The sequence below is a fragment of the Aedes aegypti genome, chromosome 1 (assembly GCF_002204515.2).
Source record: "Aedes aegypti strain LVP_AGWG chromosome 1, AaegL5.0 Primary Assembly, whole genome shotgun sequence".
Lineage (NCBI taxonomy): Eukaryota > Metazoa > Arthropoda > Insecta > Diptera > Culicidae > Aedes > Aedes aegypti.
In genome coordinates this window covers 226,877,688-226,903,700 of record NC_035107.1, presented here as the reverse complement: position 1 = coordinate 226,903,700, position 26,013 = coordinate 226,877,688, and the positions used below count along the sequence as shown (strand labels likewise).

Genomic DNA, 26,013 nt, shown 5'->3' with positions numbered 1-26,013 from the left:
ACCCCACACTCCCGGACCTCGGTCCGGAGTCTGTTGAGCAGATTATCCCCCCATTGCTTAGAAGGAAAAAAAAAAAAAAAAAAAAAAAAAAAAAAAAAAAAAAAAAAAAAAAAAAAAGATGAAATAAGTCAGCCTTTCATTATCATAGTAGAGTTAGTAACGATCATTATCATTGCATCATTGCATATATTGATATCACCACGCTGAAGATTACAATTGAACGGATGGAGACTACTAGCAACCTGAGTGGCTTCACCGGCATCATCAACACCAACCTTTAACCTTTAACCCAGGGCTGTCCAACGTACGGGCCGCGGGCAGCATCCGGCCCGCGACCACACTTTGTGCGGCCTGCGGAGGGTTCGAAGATTCTTCTCATATTTGGCCCGTTGAATATTCTACCAACCTGAACATACTAAACCTATTTCATTTTCAATTTAATTTGAACCTAAAATTTTTGTATAGTAATTATTTTAAATGTCTTGTTTTTGACATTCTTAGATACTTAGATACTTAATTCATTCAAATTCTAAATCTCGAATTATGAGTGTTTCAACAATGTTTCTACCATGACTTCTCTCGACATTCATTCATTCTAAATTCATCTTTGACAGGATTATAAGAAAGGCAGGTTTCAAAAGCCAGAATTTTCAACGAATTCAATACATAGGGTAGATGTACCATTTTTTTTTTTTTGTTGGGGGATTGAAACTACTGCGTCCATTATTTAGAACTATTGTAGTATGTCCCAGTTTAATGTACATGTCACGCTAGCCGAACACCATTGATTAGACGATCAGCTGCTTAGCTTGACACGTTCCCAATCAGGTATGATGTGGTTTATGAAACCAATCACCTTTCTCGGATCAGCAGACCAGATCTCACTGGGCTGTAAACAGCCGCTATCGAGAAACTTTGATCTGCGCCTGTATAATGCACCACAACTGCAAAGCAGATGTTCCGAGGTTTCATTTTCAATACCGGGTACCCCCGTTGGTTTGACCACATTTAATCTGAACACTTTATAATCTGTACCCCGCTAATTTGCACATCGTTCAGATTAAAAATGGTTCAAACGTCATTTAGCTCATGGAACGGAGTGAAGTGAGATGGAACGCCGTGGAACGGAACGCAGAATCAAAACAAAACAGCGAAAGAGGTAACCAGAAACACGTTTCTAGAGTGACCAGATGTTCAAATTAAAAATGAACCCCGATGGTTTGCATGAGGTACCGTTCAAATTAGCGGGGGTGCACGGTATTACAAAAGCGACAAATATCATTCTGAACCTGGCCAATATTCTTCAAATGATATTTGCTGGGACAGTGCCCAGTTACTAGGCCAGTGTATGTACAAAGAGCCCTCTTATTGAGCTCTAAAATCTTTTTAGTTTTATTTGCGTTTGGAGTTATAAATCTTTTAGACTGGGTACACTTTTTGACATCCATCCAGTTGGTCATCACCTTTTGTTCTTCCCAGCACTTAAGTTCCATTTTTACTGCACAGTTTGGTATACCACAGAATGGTTCCGGGCCAACAAACTGTGAATTTGAGCCCCGTTTTGCAAGATCATCTGCCTTTTCATTCCCTTCAATGCCACAGTGTCCTGGAACCCAGTACAAATTTACCGAGTTTGATTCACACAACTGTCGCAAGGAGAGAATACATTCCCAGACAAGTTTTGATGTATATTTATATGCACTTAATGCGTTTAGAGCTGCTTGACTATCAGAGAAAATACATATATTTGCATATCTGTATTTTCTTCTGTACCAATAGTGGAGGTACTAATCAAGATTGAACTTCATTTAACCGCCTAAATTCAAGAAGCGCATTTAATGTACATGTTAATGTTGTAACGAGAAGTGACGTTTATTGACTTGATGAGAAAAATGATTTCATCGCAGTAATCCACGGCATGTCAGTGAAAAGTAATGGGGCTCTGCACAAAAGTAATTCTATCTCTTTCACTCCTCCATGAAATTAGTAAACAACAAGGCCAGTAAACGTCAAAATCTCATTCAAAATCAAAACAGTGCAGAGACCCATACCTCCACTATGGGTCACTGCACAAAAATCATCCTCTCTCTTTCACTCTTACATAACGTTTGTAAACAACAAGGCCAGTAAACGTTATATTCTGCAAAATCAAAACAGTGCAGAGCCCCAACGTTCCTTTAGTTGCGGTATATTTTTAATTTGTGTCCCTATAGTTGCGGTATTCTTTGTTTTCTTAGGGGTTCCTCCACTATAGGGGTACCGCAACTATTGGTACAAGTAAGAATAGCTTTAGCAATTTTAGTGATATTTAATCAGTTTTAAATCAATTTGAACACTCTTTTCAACTATTCCGTGTATTAACAAGCCAATACGTCGATTGGCAGTGTTGATTCTGTGGCTAATGTAATAAAATCAGTGAAAACGACACTCCCTCAACTATAGGAACACCCGCAACTAAGGGAACATTTACCCTACTTTTGTAATATACAGGGCAAGATTGCAACATAACGCCATGTAACATTTTTCCAGAAAACTAAAGGAATTTATAATCAATATAATAATTATTATTTTAAGCATTTAAAAAAAAAATCTAGCTAGCAAAACGATTATTGAGTAAGATTCTGAAGGAAACCTGCACGAAAATTGTAAAATCTTATACATTCTGACCAAAATTTTTGTAAAAGCTTTATCAGGATTTTAGCACATTCCGGCTTATGCTAATAATATTAGGTCAGATTCTGACAGAATTTGGAGTACGATTGTAAAAAAAAATCCTGGATGTTATTCTCACAGGATTCAATACCTCTGGGGTATATTCTTCAAAATATTCTTGACTTGATTATAACATAACTTTGAAAGGGACACTCACAATGTCCAGCAGAATGCTTAGCAGCAATGATCTTTTTATCAATTTTTTCAAATGAAATTTACTCCATTTACTGATGTTCTTAGAATTTGTGTAATTATCATTATAAGAAAAAAAATTGATAGTTCAAGAGAGTTCAATAAATTGTTTTACTGTAGTTGGAAAAGGTCGACTGGTACTTGATGATGCTAATTTATTCGGCTATCTCAGTCTTAATGTTTTACAACGATATTTATTTAATTCTGCCCGACGTTTCGGCCACGGATTTTGGCCTTTTTCAAGGGTAAAATTGTCTATCGTTTTGTCCTGGTTGAAATCGTCGTTTCTTCTGTCAGTTGTTTGTAGTCATTGCTTTTTTGTACTATTTGTCTTAAAATTAAATTCATTTGGTTTTGGTCACAGTCTAAACTTGCACTTACTACTAACGGTTGTTTCAAAATCAGAAGAAAATTCAGAATTCAGAAAAAAAAATTCAAAATTCAGAAGAAACGACGATTTCAACCAGGACAAAACGATAGACAATTTTACCCTTGAAAAAGGTCAAAATCCGTGGCCGAAACGTCGGGCAGAATTAAATAAATATCGTTGTAAAACATTAAGACTGAGATAGCCGAATAAATTAGAGTAAATTGTTTTACTTTTATTGAATTAGCAAATCATTACTTCTTTCAGTTCAAATCAGTATATTTGATTGAGAAATCGTTTACCTTTTTATTTTCGTAAATAATAATAACATAGCTAGTTAAATTATTAATTTGAACTGGGTTCGGAACTCTTGAGCTTTCAGTCAAGGTTGTTAAGGATCAAATGTTGGAACTTCGAAACTGTACTGGGGAGCTGAGAAATATTATTCGCTGATACTGTGGCTCTGGAATACTAAGTTGGAAATTTCATGACTTCCAGGGCCACTTTAGTTGCGTGACGAATAATTACACAATAATTTTCGTAAATTACCTAATATTTGTGATAGTCTTTCTGATATCCTTAAGTGGCCTCCTACAAAATTGCAAAAAATGTTGTACGAAACTCGTTGCGGAACTCCATTTTCGAAGCACTCGACGTAATTATCCAACTCAGCAAATCTCGACTCGACTCAATACCTAAGTAATTATCTTTACTTACCAAAAAAATGGGTGGCCTGTTTCTTCTCGCACGGGTGCTGTCAGTTCAATCGAAGATGACGTCGAAATAGCAAGCATTCCGAGAACGTGTTGGACGTTTTTACGAAACGCATGGTGAGCGTGGAGAAAAGTTTACAGTAGAGCGTCTTCGTGGAGAAAAATCTTCGAGACAAAAACGTGCCCGTAAGTACAGTTTACTAGATCCTGGCATCGTTGAGCGTGGTACGGAAGGCCGGTAGCGGGATTCTACCCCATTACCCCGAATGCCAGTTCCCCGAATGCAATCGCCCCGAATTCCATTACCCCGAATGTATTATTACCCCGAGTTCCATTACCCTGAATGCCATTTCCCCGAATTTACAATTATTTTGACATGATGATATTGACGACATTTCCCCATGATATAGGAATTCGGGGTAATGTCATTCGGGGTAATGGGTCGTTCGGAGATGTGGAATTCGGGGTAATGGCGATCGGGTTAAAGGCATTCGGGGTAATGGGGTAGAATCCGGTAGCGGTCGTTCGTCGAAGATAATGACGGATAAGTAGAAGGAAGTGTTGAAAAAGTTATCCGACGACATGGTCGGAGTTTGCGAGTTTGCGTGACGCCGGCCGAAATTATCACTGAAGAAGACTCGGTCCCTCGAGTACATGGAATCGCAGTGCCAGTAGATGACGCAGAACCACCGGGGGACGTCGTTCGTGCTGTAGGTTATGCTGTACATCGCCATATCGGACAGAGGGATTTTAAAGCCGTGGTTCAAGCCGAGAGGTCTGGCCATCAATCAACCATTGTACTAGGAGGAACATCTTGAGAAAATTATTTTGCTGTTCTAAAAGGAGCATCATGTGGATGGGAAGTACGTCTTCGGCACGGACAAGACGTTTTCCCATTACTCCAAGAAGACGCTGGAGTAACTTGAGCAGAAAAAGATACCGTACGCGTCGAAAAAAATGAACCCAACCAATTTGCTGCCTCATTGATGATTTTTAGGCCTTCTCAGTGCCGTAGTGTGCAAAAATAACTGGTGGGCCAAGAATACGAAGCAGTTGAGGATCCGGAAATGTATCCGGAAGATGGACGTCAGTGCCGTACAGCGCTCTTGTGAGAGCATCGCAACAAAGTTGTGTGGAACGGCTGTTCAGGACGCCTTCTCCAATATTCATTGAAGTCTTTTTTTAATAAACATTATGTTCAAAAAAAAAATACTGAATTCGATGATTTTTTTACTATAACTGAAAAAAATCTCGTTTCTTTTCTCTTCTTCACATAACGGGTGTTCACCCGTTATTTGAAGTTTATGCAGTACAACAGAGCTTGTCATATTTTTTTGAGTTGTGTTTGATCCTTCAACCTTGACGCTTGCTCCTGCGGGGGCCGTTGATGAGGGCAGGATCAAACATGTCGCGCGTCGCACACTGTAGCCGTCGCTGAAAAAACGTGATCGAAATTGTTTTGACCTTGAAAACATGATTTTAGTACTATAGTGTCTTCGGGAAAGTTTTTCCATAAAATAATCGCTATTTTATGAAAGTGTCAGTTTGGTGATTAATCCACCTATAAGTGAGAACGAAATTTTATTTTTCGTATTTATGAATTTAAAAATAAACTTTATTCGGGAAAGTTGTAGGTAATATTAGAAGAAACAACTTTGCTGAAGACACCGTATGCATATTTTTTGATTTTCATGTACATTTGTGGAGTTTTTTGTGGAACACCCCTAAAAATCACTTTTTTCATCATAACTTGGTTGGATGATTTTGTACAATTTTCAATTGTTCTAGTGTTATTTGTTACTTGCAAAAACACATAACTTTCTCCAAAACAGCATACTTTTATCTCTCATACTTTTCGAGTTATTGAAGGTTTTATATAAAATTTTGCACCTTTTTGACACTAAAATCATTTGGACGCGCACATTTCCGCAGTCTGAAACATGTTCATCCAATGGTTTGAAACTAATACTATGAAATGCAGAGAAAGCCGTTTTTAGCCTGCTTTAGCCTGACGGTCAAAAGAAAGTCTGAAAAAATGTTTACTTACATGCAGATATAATTTACACTTATTCACTACCCCCTATATTGGCTTAACTTGAATATCTGGCATCACTATATCGAATTTTATGCAATCAAATCAACAATGACATCAATCAACAACAGATCGGAATAATCTGTTCAGACAGGTTTACCACAGACAAACAGACTAAATATCATACACTCTTTTCATCGTTCACTTTTCTAACGTTAGTTTCATTTATGAAGTAGGTGGTCAATTAGGGATTCCGGCTCCGACTACTTTTGCTGAATACCGATTCAACGGTACTACATCGATCAGAATCGGTAGGGTTCATGGACAAAAGGTCGAAAGACAAAACGTCGAAAGGACAAAAGGTCGAAAGACAAAAAGTAGAAGGGACAAAAGGTCGAATATGATTTGCTTGGTGAGAAATTTTTCCTTCTTTGAAAAAAGATTTTCGACCTTTTGTCCCTTCTTTTTTGTTCTTCGACCTTTTGTCCTTTCGACCTTTTGTCCTTTCGACCTTTTGTCTTTCGACCTTTTGTCATAGATTCATCGGTAGTACTAGTAAAATACCGATAATGAAATTTTTTCCCACTAAACCAATAAAAAATGTTATAGTTTTCGTTTGTTCATAAGAAATCCCTATATTTTAGTTTTATTCACAATTATAACATTTATGCATTTTACAATAAATAGTTGATAATTTGTGGAGAATGAAAAAATATACATTTGTTGAAATATTTTAGAATATTAGTAATAGTTATCGTGTCATGTGATTTGCCATCACCAGAACCGCTTGATTGATGATACGATTGGCGAAGGTTATTTATCAGCATCATACAAAATAAAACAGCGAAATTACTGAAATCTTAAGATGATCATATTAAAGATCATGTAACAAAATTTGTTCATACATTTTTTATGATAACATTTTGTTGAATTTGTTCATTTGTGGTGATCGAACCCATGTATAAAAGGGACCATTAATAAATTACAACCTGCTTACACTGCTCATCTACACCTACTTGTCCCATTTTCTATGTAAACCTTATGAGCTGCGAGCCAAATATGCGTAGAACGGCAGTACACGAAGGCGATTGTGGATTGTTTCTTCATAATTGTGTAAATATGTTTTAATGCGAGAAAATCGGTAAGTATGCATTTCAAACTGTTTAATTACTTTTTGGTTTATATGAGTGGCACCCAATATCAGCATCCGTACTAGCTTTGGCTGAGTTTAAATTGATATTTCGAATATTAAAGTTGTCATTACGATTAATCTATATTTTGAATCGATGTTTGGAGCATCTAGTATCGAATGAATTGATTTTCTTAATTCGAGTTTTTGATTCGATTTATTTTGCAGAAATCGATAAATGTTTCTTAATGAATTGATGGGAGAGAAACCAAATTTTTAATTAGTGAATTTGTTGTATCGAATATGAAAACTGATTTTATTGAAAGATGTTGGTGTCGACTGCTAATTAATTTGATCCCATCCCAAACTTCATAAATTTCAATTCAAATATATAGATGCAAAGGATTCGATTAAATCGATAAATAGATTCGACAGTTCAAATGTGAATCGATTCAGTAACATCGATGCTATGAAGAAATTTGCTCAACGCTTTGTACACTGAATCCTTATACGAGGATGTGAGGTAATTGTTGTTGTTGTTGTTTGAGAGGGACTTTAACCCGAAGGTCATTCGTCCCTTTAATACTAGTGAGGTAATTTCTTTCTTGGTCTCTATTGGACAGTTGACCGAAGAGGCTCAAGAGGATGTATCAAGGATATTAAGAATTGCAGGGAGGATCTCCAGAATTGATACTGACTCAGAATTATTACACTGTTTGTTGGCGACATCAAATCCTGTGATTACATCTATTAGAGCATTCCCGAGAAAAAAATGTTTCCTTATCAGGATGGGAAAATCTTTTGGTTAAAAAAGATAACGAACAAACCAGTGATAGCGGAGCTAAAAATAATGATGATAATCTTAAACATTAATATTTACTGATTTATGGATTGCATATGAATTTTAAAGGAAAAAATAAATGTTTCATAGTTATATTATACATTTTAGTTTTTGCTGCGAGCTCCGAAAAATTCTCAAGAAAGGACTGAGACTTCCTGCAGAAAACATAGCAATAAGTGTTTTTCTGCAAAAAATAAACAGCTAACGTTGTAAAGGTGAACGACGAAAAGTGTGTTGGATATGTTGTCTGTTTGTCTGTGATAAACTTGTCTGAATAGATTATTCCGACCTTTTGTTGATTGATTATATTGTTGACTTTATTGCATAAAATTCGATACAGTGATGCCAGATATTCAAGTTAAGCCAATATAGGGTGTAGTGAATAAGTGTAAATTATATCTGCATGTAAGTAAACATTTTTTCAGACTATCTTTTGACCGTCAGGCTAAAGCAGGCTAAAAACGGCTTTCTCTGCATTTCATAGTATTAGTTTCAAACCATTGGATGAACATGTTTCAGAATGCGGAAATGTGCGCGTCCAAATGGTTTTTAGTGTCAAAAAGGTGCAAAATTTTATATAAAACCTTCAATAACTCGAAAAGTATGAGAGATAAAAATATGCTCTTTTGGAGAAAGTTATGTGTTTTTGCAAGTAACAAATAACACTAGAACAATTGAAAATTGTACAAAATCATCCAACCAAGTTATGATGAAAAAAGTGATTTTTAGGGGTGTTCCACAAAAAACTCCACAAATGTACATGAAAATCAAAAAATATGCATATGGTGTCTTCAGCAAAGTTGTTTCTTCTAGTATTACCTACAACTTTCCCGAATAAAGTTTATTTTTAAATTCATAAATACGAAAAATAAAATTTCGTTCTCACTTATAGGTGGATTAATCACCAAACTGACACTTTCATAAAATAGCGATTATTTTATGGAAAAACTTTCCCGAAGACACTATAGTACTAAAATCATGTTTTCAAGGTCAAAACAATTTCGATCACGTTTTTTCAGCGACGGCTACAGTGTGCGTCGGTCGAGTGAAAGTGAAAAAGTGCCACGTTCGATTAGTTCTTTTTGATCTTTCGACGTTGACGCTTGCTCCTGGGCAGTGCGTCAAGAAAGCCCGAGCAGTCGTCAGTTGTTTTCCCTCTCGGGTCGCGCGCCTATTTTCTCTGAGTACTTTTATATAGCGGAGCAAACGAGTGAAGCTGAAAGTGGAATGTTGCTGCTCAAGGATGACGAATCAATTGGTGAGCTCGTTTCATGCTACTATTTCTAATCTATAAAATATGTATGACCGCACCTTTAATCGTTACAACGCTGAGACGTAAATATGATTTTTCAACAAACTTTGAAAGGTTCGTCACTGTGAGTGTCAACATAAACTCTGATTCATAAATTATTTATGTCTATTTTTTTCAAAACTCCTTTTTTTACCTTTATTTTTGTAATTAAAAAAAAACTATGAATGGTTCGACACTACAAGTGTAGACTTGCGAAAGGTTCACTTTATTCAACAAACTTTGAAAGGTTCGTCACCTCAAGTGTCGGCATAATTTTTCTCTACATAGATATTGTTCATATCAAATGAAAATATTATATTTACATATAAGCATGTTTATATCTCACAAATAATTATTTATCATGGTCTAATCGCTTATCAAAGTGAATCCTGTGACCCAACGATCCTCCCCATTAACAAACTTCCTTCCCAGTTACCTTTGTGGAGATGCAGAGGCATACATGGTCTCCAAATAGCAAAGGTTACACACTAACATTCCTTCCCCCAATCCCACCTGACTGCAAGGACGTGGCCAGCTCCGTTAGTGATCATGTATAAATAGAGGCACTGAATTATGCACACTGAAGAAGATTATGGCTGATCCCAGCCGATCTTCTAGTTGATTCTTTTTTTCACTGACTTCGGTCAATCACGGAATAGCAACCATTGATATGTGTAGTCAGTCTGAGCTAAGCTAAGCTACATACAGAGCTTGTCATATTTTTTTAACATTTCTCTTAGGCTGGCCAAAAATGGTGCGGATCCCGTTTCCCAGCCACCAGATTTGTTCACATAACTGAGATTCAACTCAGTAAAGTGAACGATTATTCGTAAATAAAATACTGTTAAAATGAATAGATTCCCTCCCAAGCAACACACATGTTATAATAGAGTATTTTAAAACTATATATGACCAGATTTGGTCATATATCAGTTGATAATACTCAATTATAACATGTGTGATTTTTAGTCTAATACTAGTTCATCTCTATTTTGCTTTTTACTGCTATTTTTACATCGGTAACTGTAGTATAAGTAATCCAATGTTCGTAAGACGCACTAACTGTATTGCTTCAATGCATAAGGCATGTCGCGTTTGTGAGGTAATTCAATAGAACATAGTCAGATATGACGATACAGGTAGAAACCTGATAAGAGCTTCGATGGAAGGTGAATCGTTTCCAAGCGTGTTTCTGATGCTGCCGCTGATGTTGAACTGGTCTTTGAGAAATGAATACTGTGGACAAAGGCATAAGAAATGCTCCACCGAAAAAGAGATGCTGCAAACAGTGCAAATTTTTCGAAACGGACGTTCGTTAGGTGCTTTTTAAAATTTTTTGTATAACAATGTTTTGCGTTTAAGGTGAAGATGAATCGAAGCCAAACCTAAAAATTTTCAAGAGCACGTTGGAACTATGTTTGAACAAACAAACATAAAATAAAAAGTTAAAACAAGTAGGAATGAGCTATTATGCAATAATCTTTAGATCGTTAATCATATAGGCTGTCACTGTGTCGTTCAGTCACACAGGCTCGGAAATCTGGCTAAGGCGCCGTCCACAAATTATACGTAACGGTACATACACAAATTTGAAACTTTTACCGTTACATAATAAATGGAAGTCGAGTCGAAGCCAGATGTAAATCCAACAACTTAGCTTACTTTTACACCAACTAATGTCAATAAAATTTGTCGTCGGCACATTTAGTAAATACATCATTTGGCTCCAACTCTCGACACAATATTGGCATTTTTTCAAGTAATCAATTTGTTCCACATTTGATAATGATACATTAGCAATTATAAATATAACTCAGCCAAAAAATATAAGAACTAAAGTGAGACAAACCGCAAGTTTCTAATTATTAGTAATCAAATTATTACAATTAGAGTTCTTATCATTCTCATCATTAGTAAAACGCTGAAGTATCTTTCTCTGTGTGATTTATCATACCCATCTAATGAAATTATGCGACTGTATAACAGCATTATAATTCTGGGGAACGAATACTGTCTGATTTGTGACCTCAGTCGTTTGCCTGGTGCATCCTCCTCGAAGTGAAGTGATTATAGAAGAAATAAAACAGAAATGCTTACACAAAGTGATGTCATTGTGTTTTTATAAAAGTTGGATGTTTAATTATCCAGTATGTTAAATAATTCATAAATAATTATTTTTTGGCTTATGCCTAGTTTTGAGATGCATCCGACGATGTGTAGTCTTCCACTGTATGATTTTATATGTACATCAGATCAACTTATATCTAATCTCATATTGAAGATTATAGTATAATCAAATACAGCAAAGTAATCTTAAATTAATTAACTCATTACGCGTGGTAAAGATGGACAAATTATGGGTGAAATTATGAAAAAAATCCACGTGCTCGGCTGGGATTTGAACCCAGGACTCTTGTATGCTAGACGAGCGCTTTACCAACTAAGCTACCGAGCCACTTGGTGACCCAATAACTGAGTTGGTTACAAGTTTAGAATTCAAATCCCTACAGACCACGCAGACCCCTTTCACAACCAATATCCATCCATCTCATGTACCTACACACGCGGAACGAGCGAGTGCGATTTATTTAGTGTTGAAACTGTTTGCCTATCGTACCTACATCGCTTCCACAACAACTGTATTGTGGAAGAGTAAAGATGTGGGAAGGCTATCAACGTGTCGTTCTCACTCAAGTGACGACATGACTACTACAGAGAGGTAGTAACACTCTAATATAAATTTACACTTATATTGAGCTGTTCGGTAATCCAATCCGCATGGTTATTAAATTAATTAACTCATTACGCGTGGTAAAGATGGACAAATTATGGGTGAAATTATGAAAAAAATCCACGTGCTCGGCTGGGATTTGAACCCAGGACTCTTGTATGCTAGACGAGCGCTTTACCAACTAAGCTACCGAGCCACTTGGTGACCCAATAACTGAGTTGGTTACAAGTTTAGAATTCAAATCCCTACAGACCACGCAGACCCCTTTCACAACCAATATCCATCCATCTCATGTACCTACACACGCGGAACGAGCGAGTGCGATTTATTTAGTGTTGAAACTGTTTGCCTATCGTACCTACATCGCTTCCACAACAACTGTATTGTGGAAGAGTAAAGATGTGGGAAGGCTATCAACGTGTCGTTCTCACTCAAGTGACGACATGACTACTACAGAGAGGTAGTAACACTCTAATATAAATTTACACTTATATTGAGCTGTTCGGTAATCCAATCCGCATGGTTATTAAATTAATTAACTCATTACGCGTGGTAAAGATGGACAAATTATGGGTGAAATTATGAAAAAAAATCCACGTGCTCGGCTGGGATTTGAACCCAGGACTCTTGTATGCTAGACGAGCGCTTTACCAACTAAGCTACCGAGCCACTTGGTGACCCAATAACTGAGTTGGTTACAAGTTTAGAATTCAAATCCCTACAGACCACGCAGACCCATTACCACGCGTAATGAGTTAATTAATTTAATAACCATGCGGATTGGATTACCGAACAGCTCAATATAAGTGTAAATTTATATTAGAGTGTTACTACCTCTCTGTAGTAGTCATGTCGTCACTTGAGTGAGAAGGACACGTTGATAGCCTTCCCACATCTTTACTCTTCCACAATACAGTTGTTGTGGAAGCGATGTAGGTACGATAGGCAAACAGTTTCAACACTAAATAAATCGCACTCGCTCGTTCCGCGTGTGTAGGTACATGAGATGGATGGATATTGGTTGTGAAAGGGGTCTGCGTGGTCTGTAGGGATTTGAATTCTAAACTTGTAACCAACTCAGTTATTGGGTCACCAAGTGGCTCGGTAGCTTAGTTGGTAAAGCGCTCGTCTAGCATACAAGAGTCCTGGGTTCAAATCCCAGCCGAGCACGTGGATTTTTTTTTCATAATTTCACCCATAATTTGTCCATCTTTACCACGCGTAATGAGTTAATTAATTTAATAACCATGCGGATTGGATTACCGAACAGCTCAATATAAGTGTAAATTTATATTAGAGTGTTACTACCTCTCTGTAGTAGTCATGTCGTCACTTGAGTGAGAACGACACGTTGATAGCCTTCCCACATCTTTACTCTTCCACAATACAGTTGTTGTGGAAGCGATGTAGGTACGATAGGCAAACAGTTTCAACACTAAATAAATCGCACTCGCTCGTTCCGCGTGTGTAGGTACATGAGATGGATGGATATTGGTTGTGAAAGGGGTCTGCGTGGTCTGTAGGGATTTGAATTCTAAACTTGTAACCAACTCAGTTATTGGGTCACCAAGTGGCTCGGTAGCTTAGTTGGTAAAGCGCTCGTCTAGCATACAAGAGTCCTGGGTTCAAATCCCAGCCGAGCACGTGGATTTTTTTCATAATTTCACCCATAATTTGTCCATCTTTACCACGCGTAATGAGTTAATTAATTTAATAACCATGCGGATTGGATTACCGAACAGCTCAATATAAGTGTAAATTTAAAGTAATCTTGATGGAATAAAGGAATGACAAATTGAAGCTACATATTTTGTCAAATGAAGTTTTAATTAAACAATTTCAATAAATTTAGTTTTGCTTCATATCCAATCCCAAGGTAAACTGAACATTTCTTCTTCTTTTTTGGAATTGCGTTCTAACTGAGACAAAGTCTGCTTCTCAGCCTAGTGTTCAATGAGCGCTTTCACAGTTATTAATTGGGCCCTAAAATGTTAAATGAACTCTTTTTTTTTATTTAATGATACGAAAGTGAATGTTTTTGCAACTACATTAGCAATTTTTCCAGCAATATTTTAAAACTGATTCCAAGTATAAACCTTGACACTTTAGATCATGTTGGACGTTCACTTTGTCGACAAAAATGCCGCAAGGCTTTTAGTTTTTACGCTGAGGTTGTTTCTATCGGACATTTCGAAAGGAACACGGAAATATACCCAAAATTGTGGAGTTTAAACTAAAGGGAATGTGACAAAATCTCAAAAAACGTAAAAAAAATGTTTTTGGGCTTAAACCAACGAAAATCATTTCAACGATATCAACTAAAGTTTTTATGTTTCAATCGTTTTGAATTTGTAGAATTGTTCTTCGTGAAAGTGGAAGAAAGTGGAAATTTTCTTCCGGCATTAAATTTTTCCTCTTCCGCATTTTATGTGTTGTTCAGAGTGGCGTTGAAAATATCGAATGCATTCAGTTTGTGAACCTGTGATAATTACCAACTTCCGGTTGCAATCCCCAATTAAAAAAATGAATAATGATAGTAGAAGCGGGGTTTGCAGCTTTTGCTTCAGTACAGTGATCAAGAGTGTGATGAACGTTGACCGGCGCGACGGCGGGAGATTAAGCAACTTTTTTTTTCCGGAGGCTGCAAGTATTTAGTGAGTCCGTTCCTTTTATACAGAAAACAAAAATAGACGTAACGATTTTGAGATCAGATTTTCGTGTTTTGGAGTGCGACCTGTTTCAGCGGTTTTCGTTTATGCTTACAGGGACGTCGGATTTTATGGAACTATCGATGCTTTGTAAATATTTTTTTTTTGTTTTTGTCTCGCTTATCGCCGCACCTCATTTTACCTGTTTCACCCGGTCGCTTCGCGGAGTTTATGAACCTTTTTTTTAATTAGATGACCCTGAAGGGATCTATCCTGCTTTTCACTAGGTAAAAAGCAGATCGTTAATACCGTTGAACGCGTAATCGACTTTCTACGCGAACCAAAATTCTTCACTCTGTAAATCAAACATTTTGCCTCTTTTGAATGCCGGCATTCAAAAGATTAAATTAAAACAATTAAACAACAAATGCTCTGGGTCCATCGCTAGCTTTTCAGGCGAATCCTGATGACCTAATACCCCTCAACCCCCAACTTCGTAGCACTTGTGAGGGTGTCGTTGAGTCGAAGGCCTCTCGTTCAGTAAGTGCAATTTCCTTCCCCAAACCCAAGTTATGGTACAGATGAGAGTGGCCAGGAATAGCAATATTCGTGATTTTAGTATTCTTGTTTAATATTGGATCAAGGTTTATTCCCTAGCCTTGTTTCTGAAGGCATTCTAGATGAGATTACCAAAAGAAAAAAAACATGAATAAGGTACCGTGGGGTAAGTGGATACAGAAAAATCAATAGTCAACTTCATTGTTATGTACAGCTAGCATTAATAATGTTATTCAAACTTTTTTCTGTGCATGACAAATGAGGGACTATTACACTTCAAATCGTCAATTATTTTGATTTTTATGATTGTTATCATTGAGCATGAAGGACTTGAAAATTTGCGCCAAATGATCCACTTGCCCTACCATGGTGGGGTAAGTGGATCACATATAAAAAAAACTCTATTCTCAAAACAAATGTGATGTAATCATGTATAGTAAGAATGATATTACTATCATTCTTGTTATATGTGCTATGTTATATATTTTGATAGCTTTAAAGTTAAAAGAAATCTATATTTTATCAAAATATTATGAAAAATATTTGTACATTACTTTACACTCATTCGAACAAAAACAAATACTGTAACTAGAATATTTTGGAGAAAATTCATCCATTTTATACACCAGAGTTATACAAAAGAATTGAGGATTATTCCTAACGATGTTTTCGAAAGACACTCGTAGTTTAAAAATAGTAATTACATTTTCTTTTGTTTAACATACTGAAATCTTTTTATTATATTTTTGTAAATATTTATACCATCTGTCTAGAACAATCGATATGGTCAAAAAACGTACGATAATATGCATTTAGGTGGAGAATTAGTACCTATATTTTGCTATTTTGCATTTCAGCTTAGAAAAACCAAGAAAAGTTTTGTTTGAATTTTTTAATTTTCAATTTTTTGTTCTAGAAAGACTGTACAACACTTTTAGGTGGATTAATTGAAATTTTCTCAGGTCAATTTGGCAAAATCAAGCTAGGAATGAAAAATGTAAAAGGAAAACAACACTTGATGACACTAAAGCTTATTCAAATCCGCGTAAGTAGTCTGCCAATATTTGATAACAATAGTTGATCCACTTACCCCATCCCATTAAAAAGTGCAGGTAAGTGTACCATGATCAATATATCTGTATTTATTTTTTTTTTTTTTTCATTGTAATTCATACAATTAGAACTGAAATGTTCACCATGTGTTGAAAAAACTAATAGTATTGGATTTTAGGCAGAGATACTATGGATTTTTTATCGACAGAAAACAACTTAAAAATGAATTGATTTTTGCAGTCAGCAAGTTTGCTTGTGTTAGTGCACGTGTAGTATCAGTTTTGCAGTAGTATCAGTGTGTATGTGAGAATATAACCTAAAATGAAGCAAAGGTGTGAAAACATTCGGAATATTAAGGTATTTATTCTTATTACGGACGAATGATCCACTTACCCCACTGCTACACTTCCCCCACGGTACCTTATAGTTAGTATCCAACCTTCGAAGTATACCGTAACTACGCTAACGCCAACGCTAACGCTAAACCAACGAAAATCATTTAAAAATTTAGTAAACATGTGTTTCTGGCCTAAACGTAAGCGTTTGGTACTAAATTGGTACAGGGCTTTAGGACCCCATTGAAAGCTTTCTTTGTCAATGTTGCCATTTTCATATTCGTGTGGCAGGAAAGATGATACCGTTTTGAACCATATTACGGACAGCTTCAAATTCCGGACACTCCACTTTGTATGGGAAACATTTCACACGAAATGTTTCAATTTTTGCTGTTCAAAAGTTCTCACTTCCGAGGTTCGTTTTAATAAGCTTTTTCCATAAAAATCTATGCAAATTTTTAATCTCCAACTGCCTTGGACGTCTCTTTAGTGGCTTGACGACTTCAACCGATGGTTTGACTTTTCTATTAATGATTTCCATGAGCTGTCCGGAATTCGAATTAATGCGTCCGGAATATGAGGCAAAAGTGAAGAAGCGTCCGGAATAGTAATCATGAAAAGGTCATACATTTCGATTTATTTAAAATTATTCAAGTTGCGGAAGCGTATTCTTTACCCACCATTCGGAAGTTAAGAGTTTCCGACGCTCGATAACGCTGATAAATCATACAGAATTATTTATTTTGTATGCTCAATGCTGAGTTACTACTTCACTAAGGCCTTAAATGTCCGTAATATGAATTATGCCCAGGGAAGTAAAGGAAATTTCCATTACGACCGACCGGGAATCGAACCCAGACACCTTCAGCTTTGTAGCCACGGAATCTAACCAAGGCCCAGGTCTATTATATTTAAACTTTCCTAATATTTCAAAACTTATTTTAATTATCTATTACATTATGGTACGAAAAAAATTTCAATCCTACATAATCATCCTTACCTCATTGCAGGGTTGGTCGAGATTCGCTAGTTGACGGCATCGTCCACGCACGTAAGTAAACCCGGTATCACAGGTGCATACTTGGTTCTCGCACTTGGCACCGGTAAGCATATGAGAACACTGGACAGCTTCCTCGCACCTCACCCCATAAGCGCTCTCGGGGAGGCAGCGGCTGACGTCGGTGGAGAACACATGCCCAGCCGGGCACTGACAGAAACCGTAGATCGAGCAGGTCGCTTCCGGTACCTTACCGCAGTCCGCAGACGTAGTGCATGGCCACACAACCGAGCGAGATTCTGCAACAAAACGGGAAGGAAAATTTTCGGTTGGTGTCGAGTTGATACAACGTTGGAACAGTGACGTATCCACTAAGGGGTCTTAGTGGATAACAAAACTTTTTGAAATACATTGAAAAAATATGGCTGCTTCGTTTTTTTTCTTATTGTGTCACCTAAAGTTCTATTGAAGTATGTTTGAAGTGATCAGGTGGTACATTGATCAATAGAAAAAACTGAAATTCTTCTTCAAATGTCGATTTGTACAAATTGAGATACAAAGTTATGAAAAATAGTGGATTGGAGCTTTGATCTTACGACTCCCTAGTACGCTAGACAAGGCGCGTTAACCAAATACGCCACAGAACGGGTAACGATTTGCGGCGCCGTCGGCACGATTTTCAACGTTGGTTCAGTAGCGCAAATGAACCCCCCTTCAGGTTGGGACCTTTCCACTTGGTGGATGGCTGACTGCTGTTGGTTGATGTTTCGGGAATGTTTATGGTTCCTAGACACGACATCCGAAGCCCGAAAAGCAATCCGAAAGCGTTAGAATCAATGCATTAGATTTCCCCCCAAGGCTCAAGGTGGAAGAGTTATGAAGGCTTCATGATGGCATTTGAGATCGGTAGATTGTGGCACGGCAGGATGGCCAAGAACTTTGACACTTGGTATCATTTCCCACCTACACAATTGTGAAGAAAATAAGTGCATAGAAAGTGCGCATTCATTATTTGAATATTCATTAGGATTTGAACAGTTTTCAGAAGAAGAAAAATAAAACCAAATCATGTGAAGAACGCTCCCTGGTTTTCTGCCAGTCAGAACTACTAAACATCTCAAAGTAAATCTTTTAACAATATCTTTGAAGAATCAAAAGGATTCCTTCATTACTTGTTTCGCGAATACTTATATGGTTTTTATAGACTTTCAGTGATTTTGCTAGGGAATCTCATCAAGCATTGCTTTAGAGAGATCATCCATTAATTCTTTCGAAACGACTTAAAATGTCCTTACAATAATTTGAAAAGGCATTCCTTTAAATTTTGTTTTCGCACTGTCACTTGACTTGATGAATTCCAAACGATTTCAAATCAAGCGTCACTCAAAAGAAACAACGACGAGTCATTTGTGGCCTTTCCGATAAGATAATCTTCAAGTTAGATTCGGAAATCACCAACTGTTTCAAACACCTGTTGTCCATCCGCTTCGTAATCCACTCCACGATGAATGATATTTTTTTTCATACCGACAATAGTTCACGACACTTAGGAACACAACATTTCACTACAAACCAACAAAACGCCATGCTTTTAGCATAGCGATTAGCCTGAATCCTAATAGCACTATTTATGTACCTCGCACGATCAGTATCACTAGGAACCACTTTGCGAGTATCCACCGCATATTTAACCGACAGACAAAGATCAGCCCGACAATGTCAACAGTAAGCAAACAACCAATTCTCCGAAACACCTGTTCGATACTGAATTATAGCCGACGGCTCGCAGACCGCCTGTATATGAATGGAATTTCATATTGAGGAGGAGTAATACCCCTAATCTTATCAAGCTGTTATCGGCCCAATCGACTGGGCACTGGTAGTCGGTCAATACTGAACGTTGATCCAGATGTATAACAATCTGGGTAATTACTTGAAGCTGACGGGATTTACTGATATGCTCAATTGTGGCGATCGATATCGGACCTCTAAGTCAGTGAATGAGGGAGTAAATCTGGTTTCCACTGTCTGTTAGTGCTCGGGTTAACGATTTCTTTGAGAAATCTTATGTTTTCTTTTTTTATTTTAATTTCCGTAACATTCTGAAGATTGCATTTTATATATATAGGTTACATTTGGCTTGGATGTTCTAAATGTGATTTTCAAAAGCTATTTTTTTAATCCCAGAATGCTGCTTTGAGAAACATCGATTGATAAATAACCTGAAGTGTACGATTTGACAGATACATTTCAATTATTCTTACAATGTTGGAAAATAGAAGTTTTTCAGTTTCAATCCTGCCTTTATGTAAAACACTTTCGACTGCTTTTACTATGTCTAGTAGAGAAAGCACAGTTGGATACCCTTAAGATTTTTTGGAACGAATCAAATTCGTGACATGGAAAAGTTAATGAGTAATGTAGTGTAATCTATATCGAAATTTGAAGTGTTCATTTGTGAAAAAAATGTTGATGTCAACCATCACCTTATTCAAAATACTTTTTTCAATTGGACGATAGCTAGAGGCTTCGGCAGGAGTTGTGTTCAGTTTTGAAATTTGTTACATTTTTTTATTGAAATATGTCAACTGAAAACATTTTTGGAGTATATCAACCTAGAATGACGAGCTATTTTCTGGATGTTTGTTGATAAAAACCTGAGAGAGAGGAGACAGCTCACTGACAACTGGCTTGTTTTCTTGGCTTCTTTGATTTTTTTTTTTTTTCTCATGTTTGGGTTGCGCACAATAGTTCGGAGAGCACAAACTGGGCCAAAACCATTTTCATATCCTATTTGTTATCAAAAAGATCATAAAATTAAACAATTTCAACAGCAATTTGAGTCCAATCGACAATATTTAAATAATCAACGATTTTACATGCGAGAGCACGGAAAAACAACCTGAATATTCAATCACATCCCGTTTAAGTTTGACCAAATTTTGACGATTTTTCACGCTCTGCCCTTCGAATGTGCGGTTTCCCAGTGACAGTTGATGACAGGTTCCCTTGACTTTTCGGAGCTCGCAATCTAAGCCAGCTGTCTCCTCTCTCTCAGATAAAAACGAAAAAAAACCCGTCATCTACCGAGGCTTCCACATGAAACTTAGTAAGAATGATGAAGGACAGATATCATTCACTTAAATTCAGAAATAATAAAATGGAGGTACAACGCAACTTAGTTCACGGTTAAAGGAATTTAAACAACACTTTTGCTTCAGTTGCGTACTGTGATCAGGAAAATTGAATTTTTGATCATGGTAGTTCAAAACAACAATATTTTTTGCAGCAATTTGAGTTTTAAGTATTAACTGATGGGAAATTCTACAGATCTTTGATTTTGCTCCCACCAGTAAGAAATGCGAAACCAGCCAATATTCTTCACTGTATAGGATGTTTGATCATATAAGGTTTTTTTAAGGAATTTTCTAAGACAACATCAAGAAGAATTTTGTTCATGGAGTAACGTCAAAAAATGTTTCGGAAGATTGCTCTAAGGAGTCCGACAGGAATTCCCCCAAAATTGTTTCAGGATTTCTTCAGACTCTTTCAAGTATTTCGTCTGGGAATTGTTCAAAAGTTTTTGCAAAGATTTCCATAGTAGCACTACGATTTTACCAATTATTCAACCTAGAACTCCACAACTGACACCTCCAGGTTATTTTGTAGGTTATTCAGTTGCACGACCAGAAGAATATAGCATGCCTTCAACAATTATACAACAAAATGAGGTTATAATAATACCTCGGTTCATACTTGACTTGCTATTACATGGTTTACCATTGAGTTGTTAAGGTGACCATATTATGCTATCATTCCATAATTAGCTGATTTAAGCGATACTTTTTTAATTAATCATATTTTATCACAAAAAAATTTTGTGATAATATATGATCAACAGTGAAAATTTCCTTCCCATTTGCAAAGCTTGATTTGTTATTAAATACCATTTCAATGCGTTTTTTTTTATGAACTTCTCAGTAACTAATTGAACTCTTGAAAACCTTATACAACGTTTTACTATGCACTAAGTATTAAAATACTTCAGTATGTTTCCAAGTAACCAGTAAGCACGATAGTGTGACATTACAACAGCATTATATGCTCATATAGGGTAGTTATTTGATGCTAGACAGCTTTATTCAAGCATACAATGCAATAATAGTGCCATAAAAGGCGAAATAGCGTGCCATTATAACGCAAAGATATAACCGTGCCTCTCTGCATCACTAATGCCAATATAAGACCACGCAAGAAACGTCAGTCTTGTTGGGAAAAAAATGTGCTTATGCGTACGCAGACAGAGAGCATTCACGTACGTGGTCAAGCAGCTGGTATACAAGGTAAATAAATGAATGTATTAGAGTACTTCTCTCCATCAGGTCTTTTGGTGTTTTTCGTCTTTTTACGACATGCCATTTGCCTTGATTATACTCCCCAACATCATCAGAGTTCGATGACATACACTAGAGCAGCGTGCTGCCTTTGCCTCTTTGCGAAGATGCAAAAAAAATGCAAAGCAGAGAGGCAACGAAAAATGAGCGAGGAAGATGCAGCACAAACCACAACAGAGTAAAATTCCATCAAAAAAGGATGCTCTTTGGAAGTGTGAGTAATGTACCCCACAGCCGCTCAGATGGTTTGACCAACATTGACTCCTCCCCAAGGGGTGGATCACTTGATCAATGTACATCAAATGCACATCGATTTGCATCAAATGCATTTTTGCCCATTCACATCAACTTAGCTTTGACCTGTACCAGTGTATTGAGCTATAGCAACGAAACATTGTTTATTGTGAAAGTTTTCAAACTGTTTATCTGATGGTTTAACTCTTCCTAACAAAAAAATAACTTTCTTAGATGTTCTGCCACTAATCACAAACTTTATTCGTTTAAGGTTACCTAGTTGAAGTTCAAGACTGCAAATTTATTGATTTAGCATTTAGCCTGACAGGTGCAGCTCAGTGATCTTTGAGCACACAGTGAACATAATGGGGAAAAAGATGATGGCTTTACAGGCATATATTGTTTTAATTTCCTGTAGACACAGTGCCATTTAGAATCAGGATTCATCGGAACCTCCTCCCCGCGAAATGTACAGCTTTACTGGTCTCTACTGGTAGCAGTTGTAAATCTGCATTAAATTTAGTTTTTTTTTCGCAATTATTTGTCGAAATAAATTGTTTCATTCTTTTAGCTTCGTTTTGAGTTTGGGACAGGTTGGGAACGGTAAACTCTTGGGGTTCAGAGGGTTTAACTTCATAGAACACGATTACAGCTAACCTTTGAAGTAGAAACTATTCATCTCCGTGGTTGTAAATGAATATGGGTTTAGAGCTAATAGGTAGGCAAGATTTTTAACCATTCAACAACAGACGAATTACCCTAACGGTACTGCATCGTACGCCGTACCAATTACTATGAGGGAAAAGATTCACTCAGTTGTTAAAAGTATTACAAACGAAACGATGTGCCTAGAATCATTAGATTGGCGGGATACAACGGTACTGGATTAAAATGGAGTATTCGTCAATTGTAAGATTAATTTATTTCATGGCATTGCAATCACTCATTCATGATTCACCAACTTGAATGCATTTGAATGTATGAAATTATTTCAATGCATCAGGAGTGATCCACCCCTTGCTCCTCCCCCAAGTTAGCCAAACCAAGTTATGATCGTGCGACCGATTGACGAAATGTCAGATTTTGTTGTACTAACATTATTCACCATATTTCGACTGATCTCTGCTCGTATAGCGCAGACGTGATTATGCATCCGGAACTATCCAGAATAGAGGATGTGATGCAGCAGAAGAAGACATCAGATTGCAATCAAATAGTGACTCTTGAACAATTTGGCACTTGATTATTGCGGTGGCACATCATCAAACACCGGTATAAAGTGACAAAACAAGAAAGTAATCAAGGAAATTCTTACCATACTTGGATTTAAAATTTTTGCAAGTGGTATTCCCGAAGGCAATAGTGGAATTTATTATTGAATTTTGCGATTTTATTAGGACTTCCGAAATAAAGTACTCCAGAATATCCTCTCCACGATTTTCCCCGATGATTCCTCTAGTATTTTTTTCCAGGAGTAGAGCGATATTCAAAACATAAAAGGCAATAGATGGCTTTTTTCAGTGGTAGTAAGAACGAAATCCTAAAGCAAAGAAAGCACCAGGGAAGATGAACTAAACACAAAAAAAAATATTCACATTACGCTTGATTTCTAATAACTACTTTTTTGAACCAGTTTCCTAATTGCAAGTAATTTACGTTTTTCATTATTTTCCATACGTTTTGGCAGTTCTCGACTAGGGTAAGGGATCTAATTTTCGACCCTGTGCTAATTTTCGAACCATTGATAGAACAAACGTTATTTAAAGTACTATTTAAAATTTTAAAACCTTAAAAAATCACTGGAATGTGAATTCATTGTTGTTATACTTGTAATGATCTAATGAAAATTATATTTATAAACCGTAGTTTGATCTTAAATTTATTTATCTAATTGTCAGGTGTCTGAATCAGACCTGTTTTCTTCCAATGATGAAAAATCGTCCCATACGCAAAAGACACAAACCAGTATAAAAACTGATCAAAGACATACCTATTCAATGAAGGTTGATTAAAATAGATCAAATTTAATCATATTGTGTTGAATAAAATTCATTTATAAGCAAAATACATTTAATTATACATTTAAAATTGTTCGAAAATTGAAACACCATGTTTCAATTTTCGACCGGTCGAAAAAGCATGCCATGATTTTAGCAAACGATGTGTTTCAGTTTTCGACCCACCATCAGAAGTAAACATTCGTTCATCACGGTGGTGCTTATTATGTGAAGTTAAATCGCTTGTTTCAACGATTTTCATCAAAAATGGTGAGAAATATACTGCTATTGCATTAATTTCATCAAAATTATATGTATTAACATATTACAGCGTTCAGAAAAGTACAGACAAGTCTACGCAGAAGCCGACATCCAGGAAGCGGTTTCAAAGGTAGTCAATAAAGAACTCACGCTGTATGCTGCTGTGAAGCAGTATGGAATTCCGAAATCGACGATATATTCGATATTGGTGAAGAAATCGCAGTCCATCGTTCGTCCTGGACCGGCCACAATACTAACAAGGGAAGAGGAGACAGAGCTCGAAGAGTGGATATTCGACAGTCAGCAACGGGGATGACGAGTCACACGTGACTCAGTTTTGGAGTATGTTAAAGGGTTTCTGGACGCTGCTGAGGCCCAACAATTTTAAAAACAATCGGCCAGGTAAAACCATTGTAAATTGTCTTAGATTCATAATGATTTTTATATTTAAACTATGAATGCAGGCCGCACATGGATACGTTTATTCTTGAAACGACACCCAAACATCACAATTCGAACTCCTGAATTCGTCACGAATGCTAGTGCTAAGGTTTCTTAGTCAGACATAAAACAATGGTTTGACAAAATTGAAGATTATTTGAATGCGGAGGGACACTCAGACATACTGAATGACCCAGAAAGAATCTTTAACGGCGACGAAACGTCTTTCTATCTCAATCCGAAAACAAAGACAGTTTTCGCACTACGTGGAAACCGTAACGTATACGAGATCGAAGAGGACCTAGCAAAACTAACATCACGACTATGTTCACCTTCTCCGCTGCAAGTAAGGTAGTGCCTGCTATTATTTATCCATAGAAAACTATACCGAAAGCTGTAGCTGACTCCGTACCGCCAAAGTGGGGAATTGCTAAGTCCGACAGTGGTTGGATGACCACAGATGTATTTCGAGATTATATTCGTAATGTTTTGAATCCATACATCGAAGCGAACGGTATCAAAAAGCCCGTCATTTACATCATTGATGGCCATAGCAGCCGCATCAACTTGCATACCTCAATACTGTGCCAGGAATTGGGTATAATTTTGATCGCATTGTACCGTTAAGTCACCAGTTACCGTGCGGCCTCCATTCACCGCGCACATATACAAATTCTTACAGAATATTCATATAATTCTCACAAATTATTATTTTGTCAGCAAAATAAGATAAAACTGATTAAATGAAGTAGTTTTTATCACGAAGCATTTTGAAAAACCTAGTTTTATGTAGACAAAATTATGTGAATTCTGTTTGATAATGAGATGTTTGAATATTCTTAGTAGAAACGCTAAAAATTATCATTTTTCATTTTAACGTTAGAGTATGATTATCATAAATTTCAACAAATTTTCACTGTGGTTACAACTAGTAAGATGTATTTCATCGTATAAGCAATGAGATTTTATGCAAATTTAATTATTTTTTATTGTGTTTCAGTTGAAAGCCAACTGCACGGTGAATGGACCCTATTCAATATATATGGTTCCTATTACCGTGCATTAGTGTAAAAGGCATGAATTTACT

The 26,013-nt window shown here is 36.7% G+C and overlaps 1 protein-coding gene across 3 annotated transcripts in view; it reads right to left on the bottom strand.

The window, feature by feature from the left end:
- LOC5580182 (prion-like-(Q/N-rich) domain-bearing protein 25) overlaps positions 1-26,013 on the bottom strand; it is a 96,457-nt gene that overhangs the window by 29,716 nt on the left and 40,728 nt on the right. For 2 of the 3 annotated variants that reach the window (XM_021857722.1, XM_021857721.1), the window contains exon 2: positions 17,603-17,898. In XM_021857722.1, the coding sequence (XP_021713414.1) occupies positions 17,603-17,898 (296 nt within the window). Of the gene's footprint in view, positions 1-17,602; positions 17,899-19,235; positions 19,390-26,013 lie in introns of those variants that run through there. The other variant, XM_001655549.2, reaches the window with a different exon arrangement.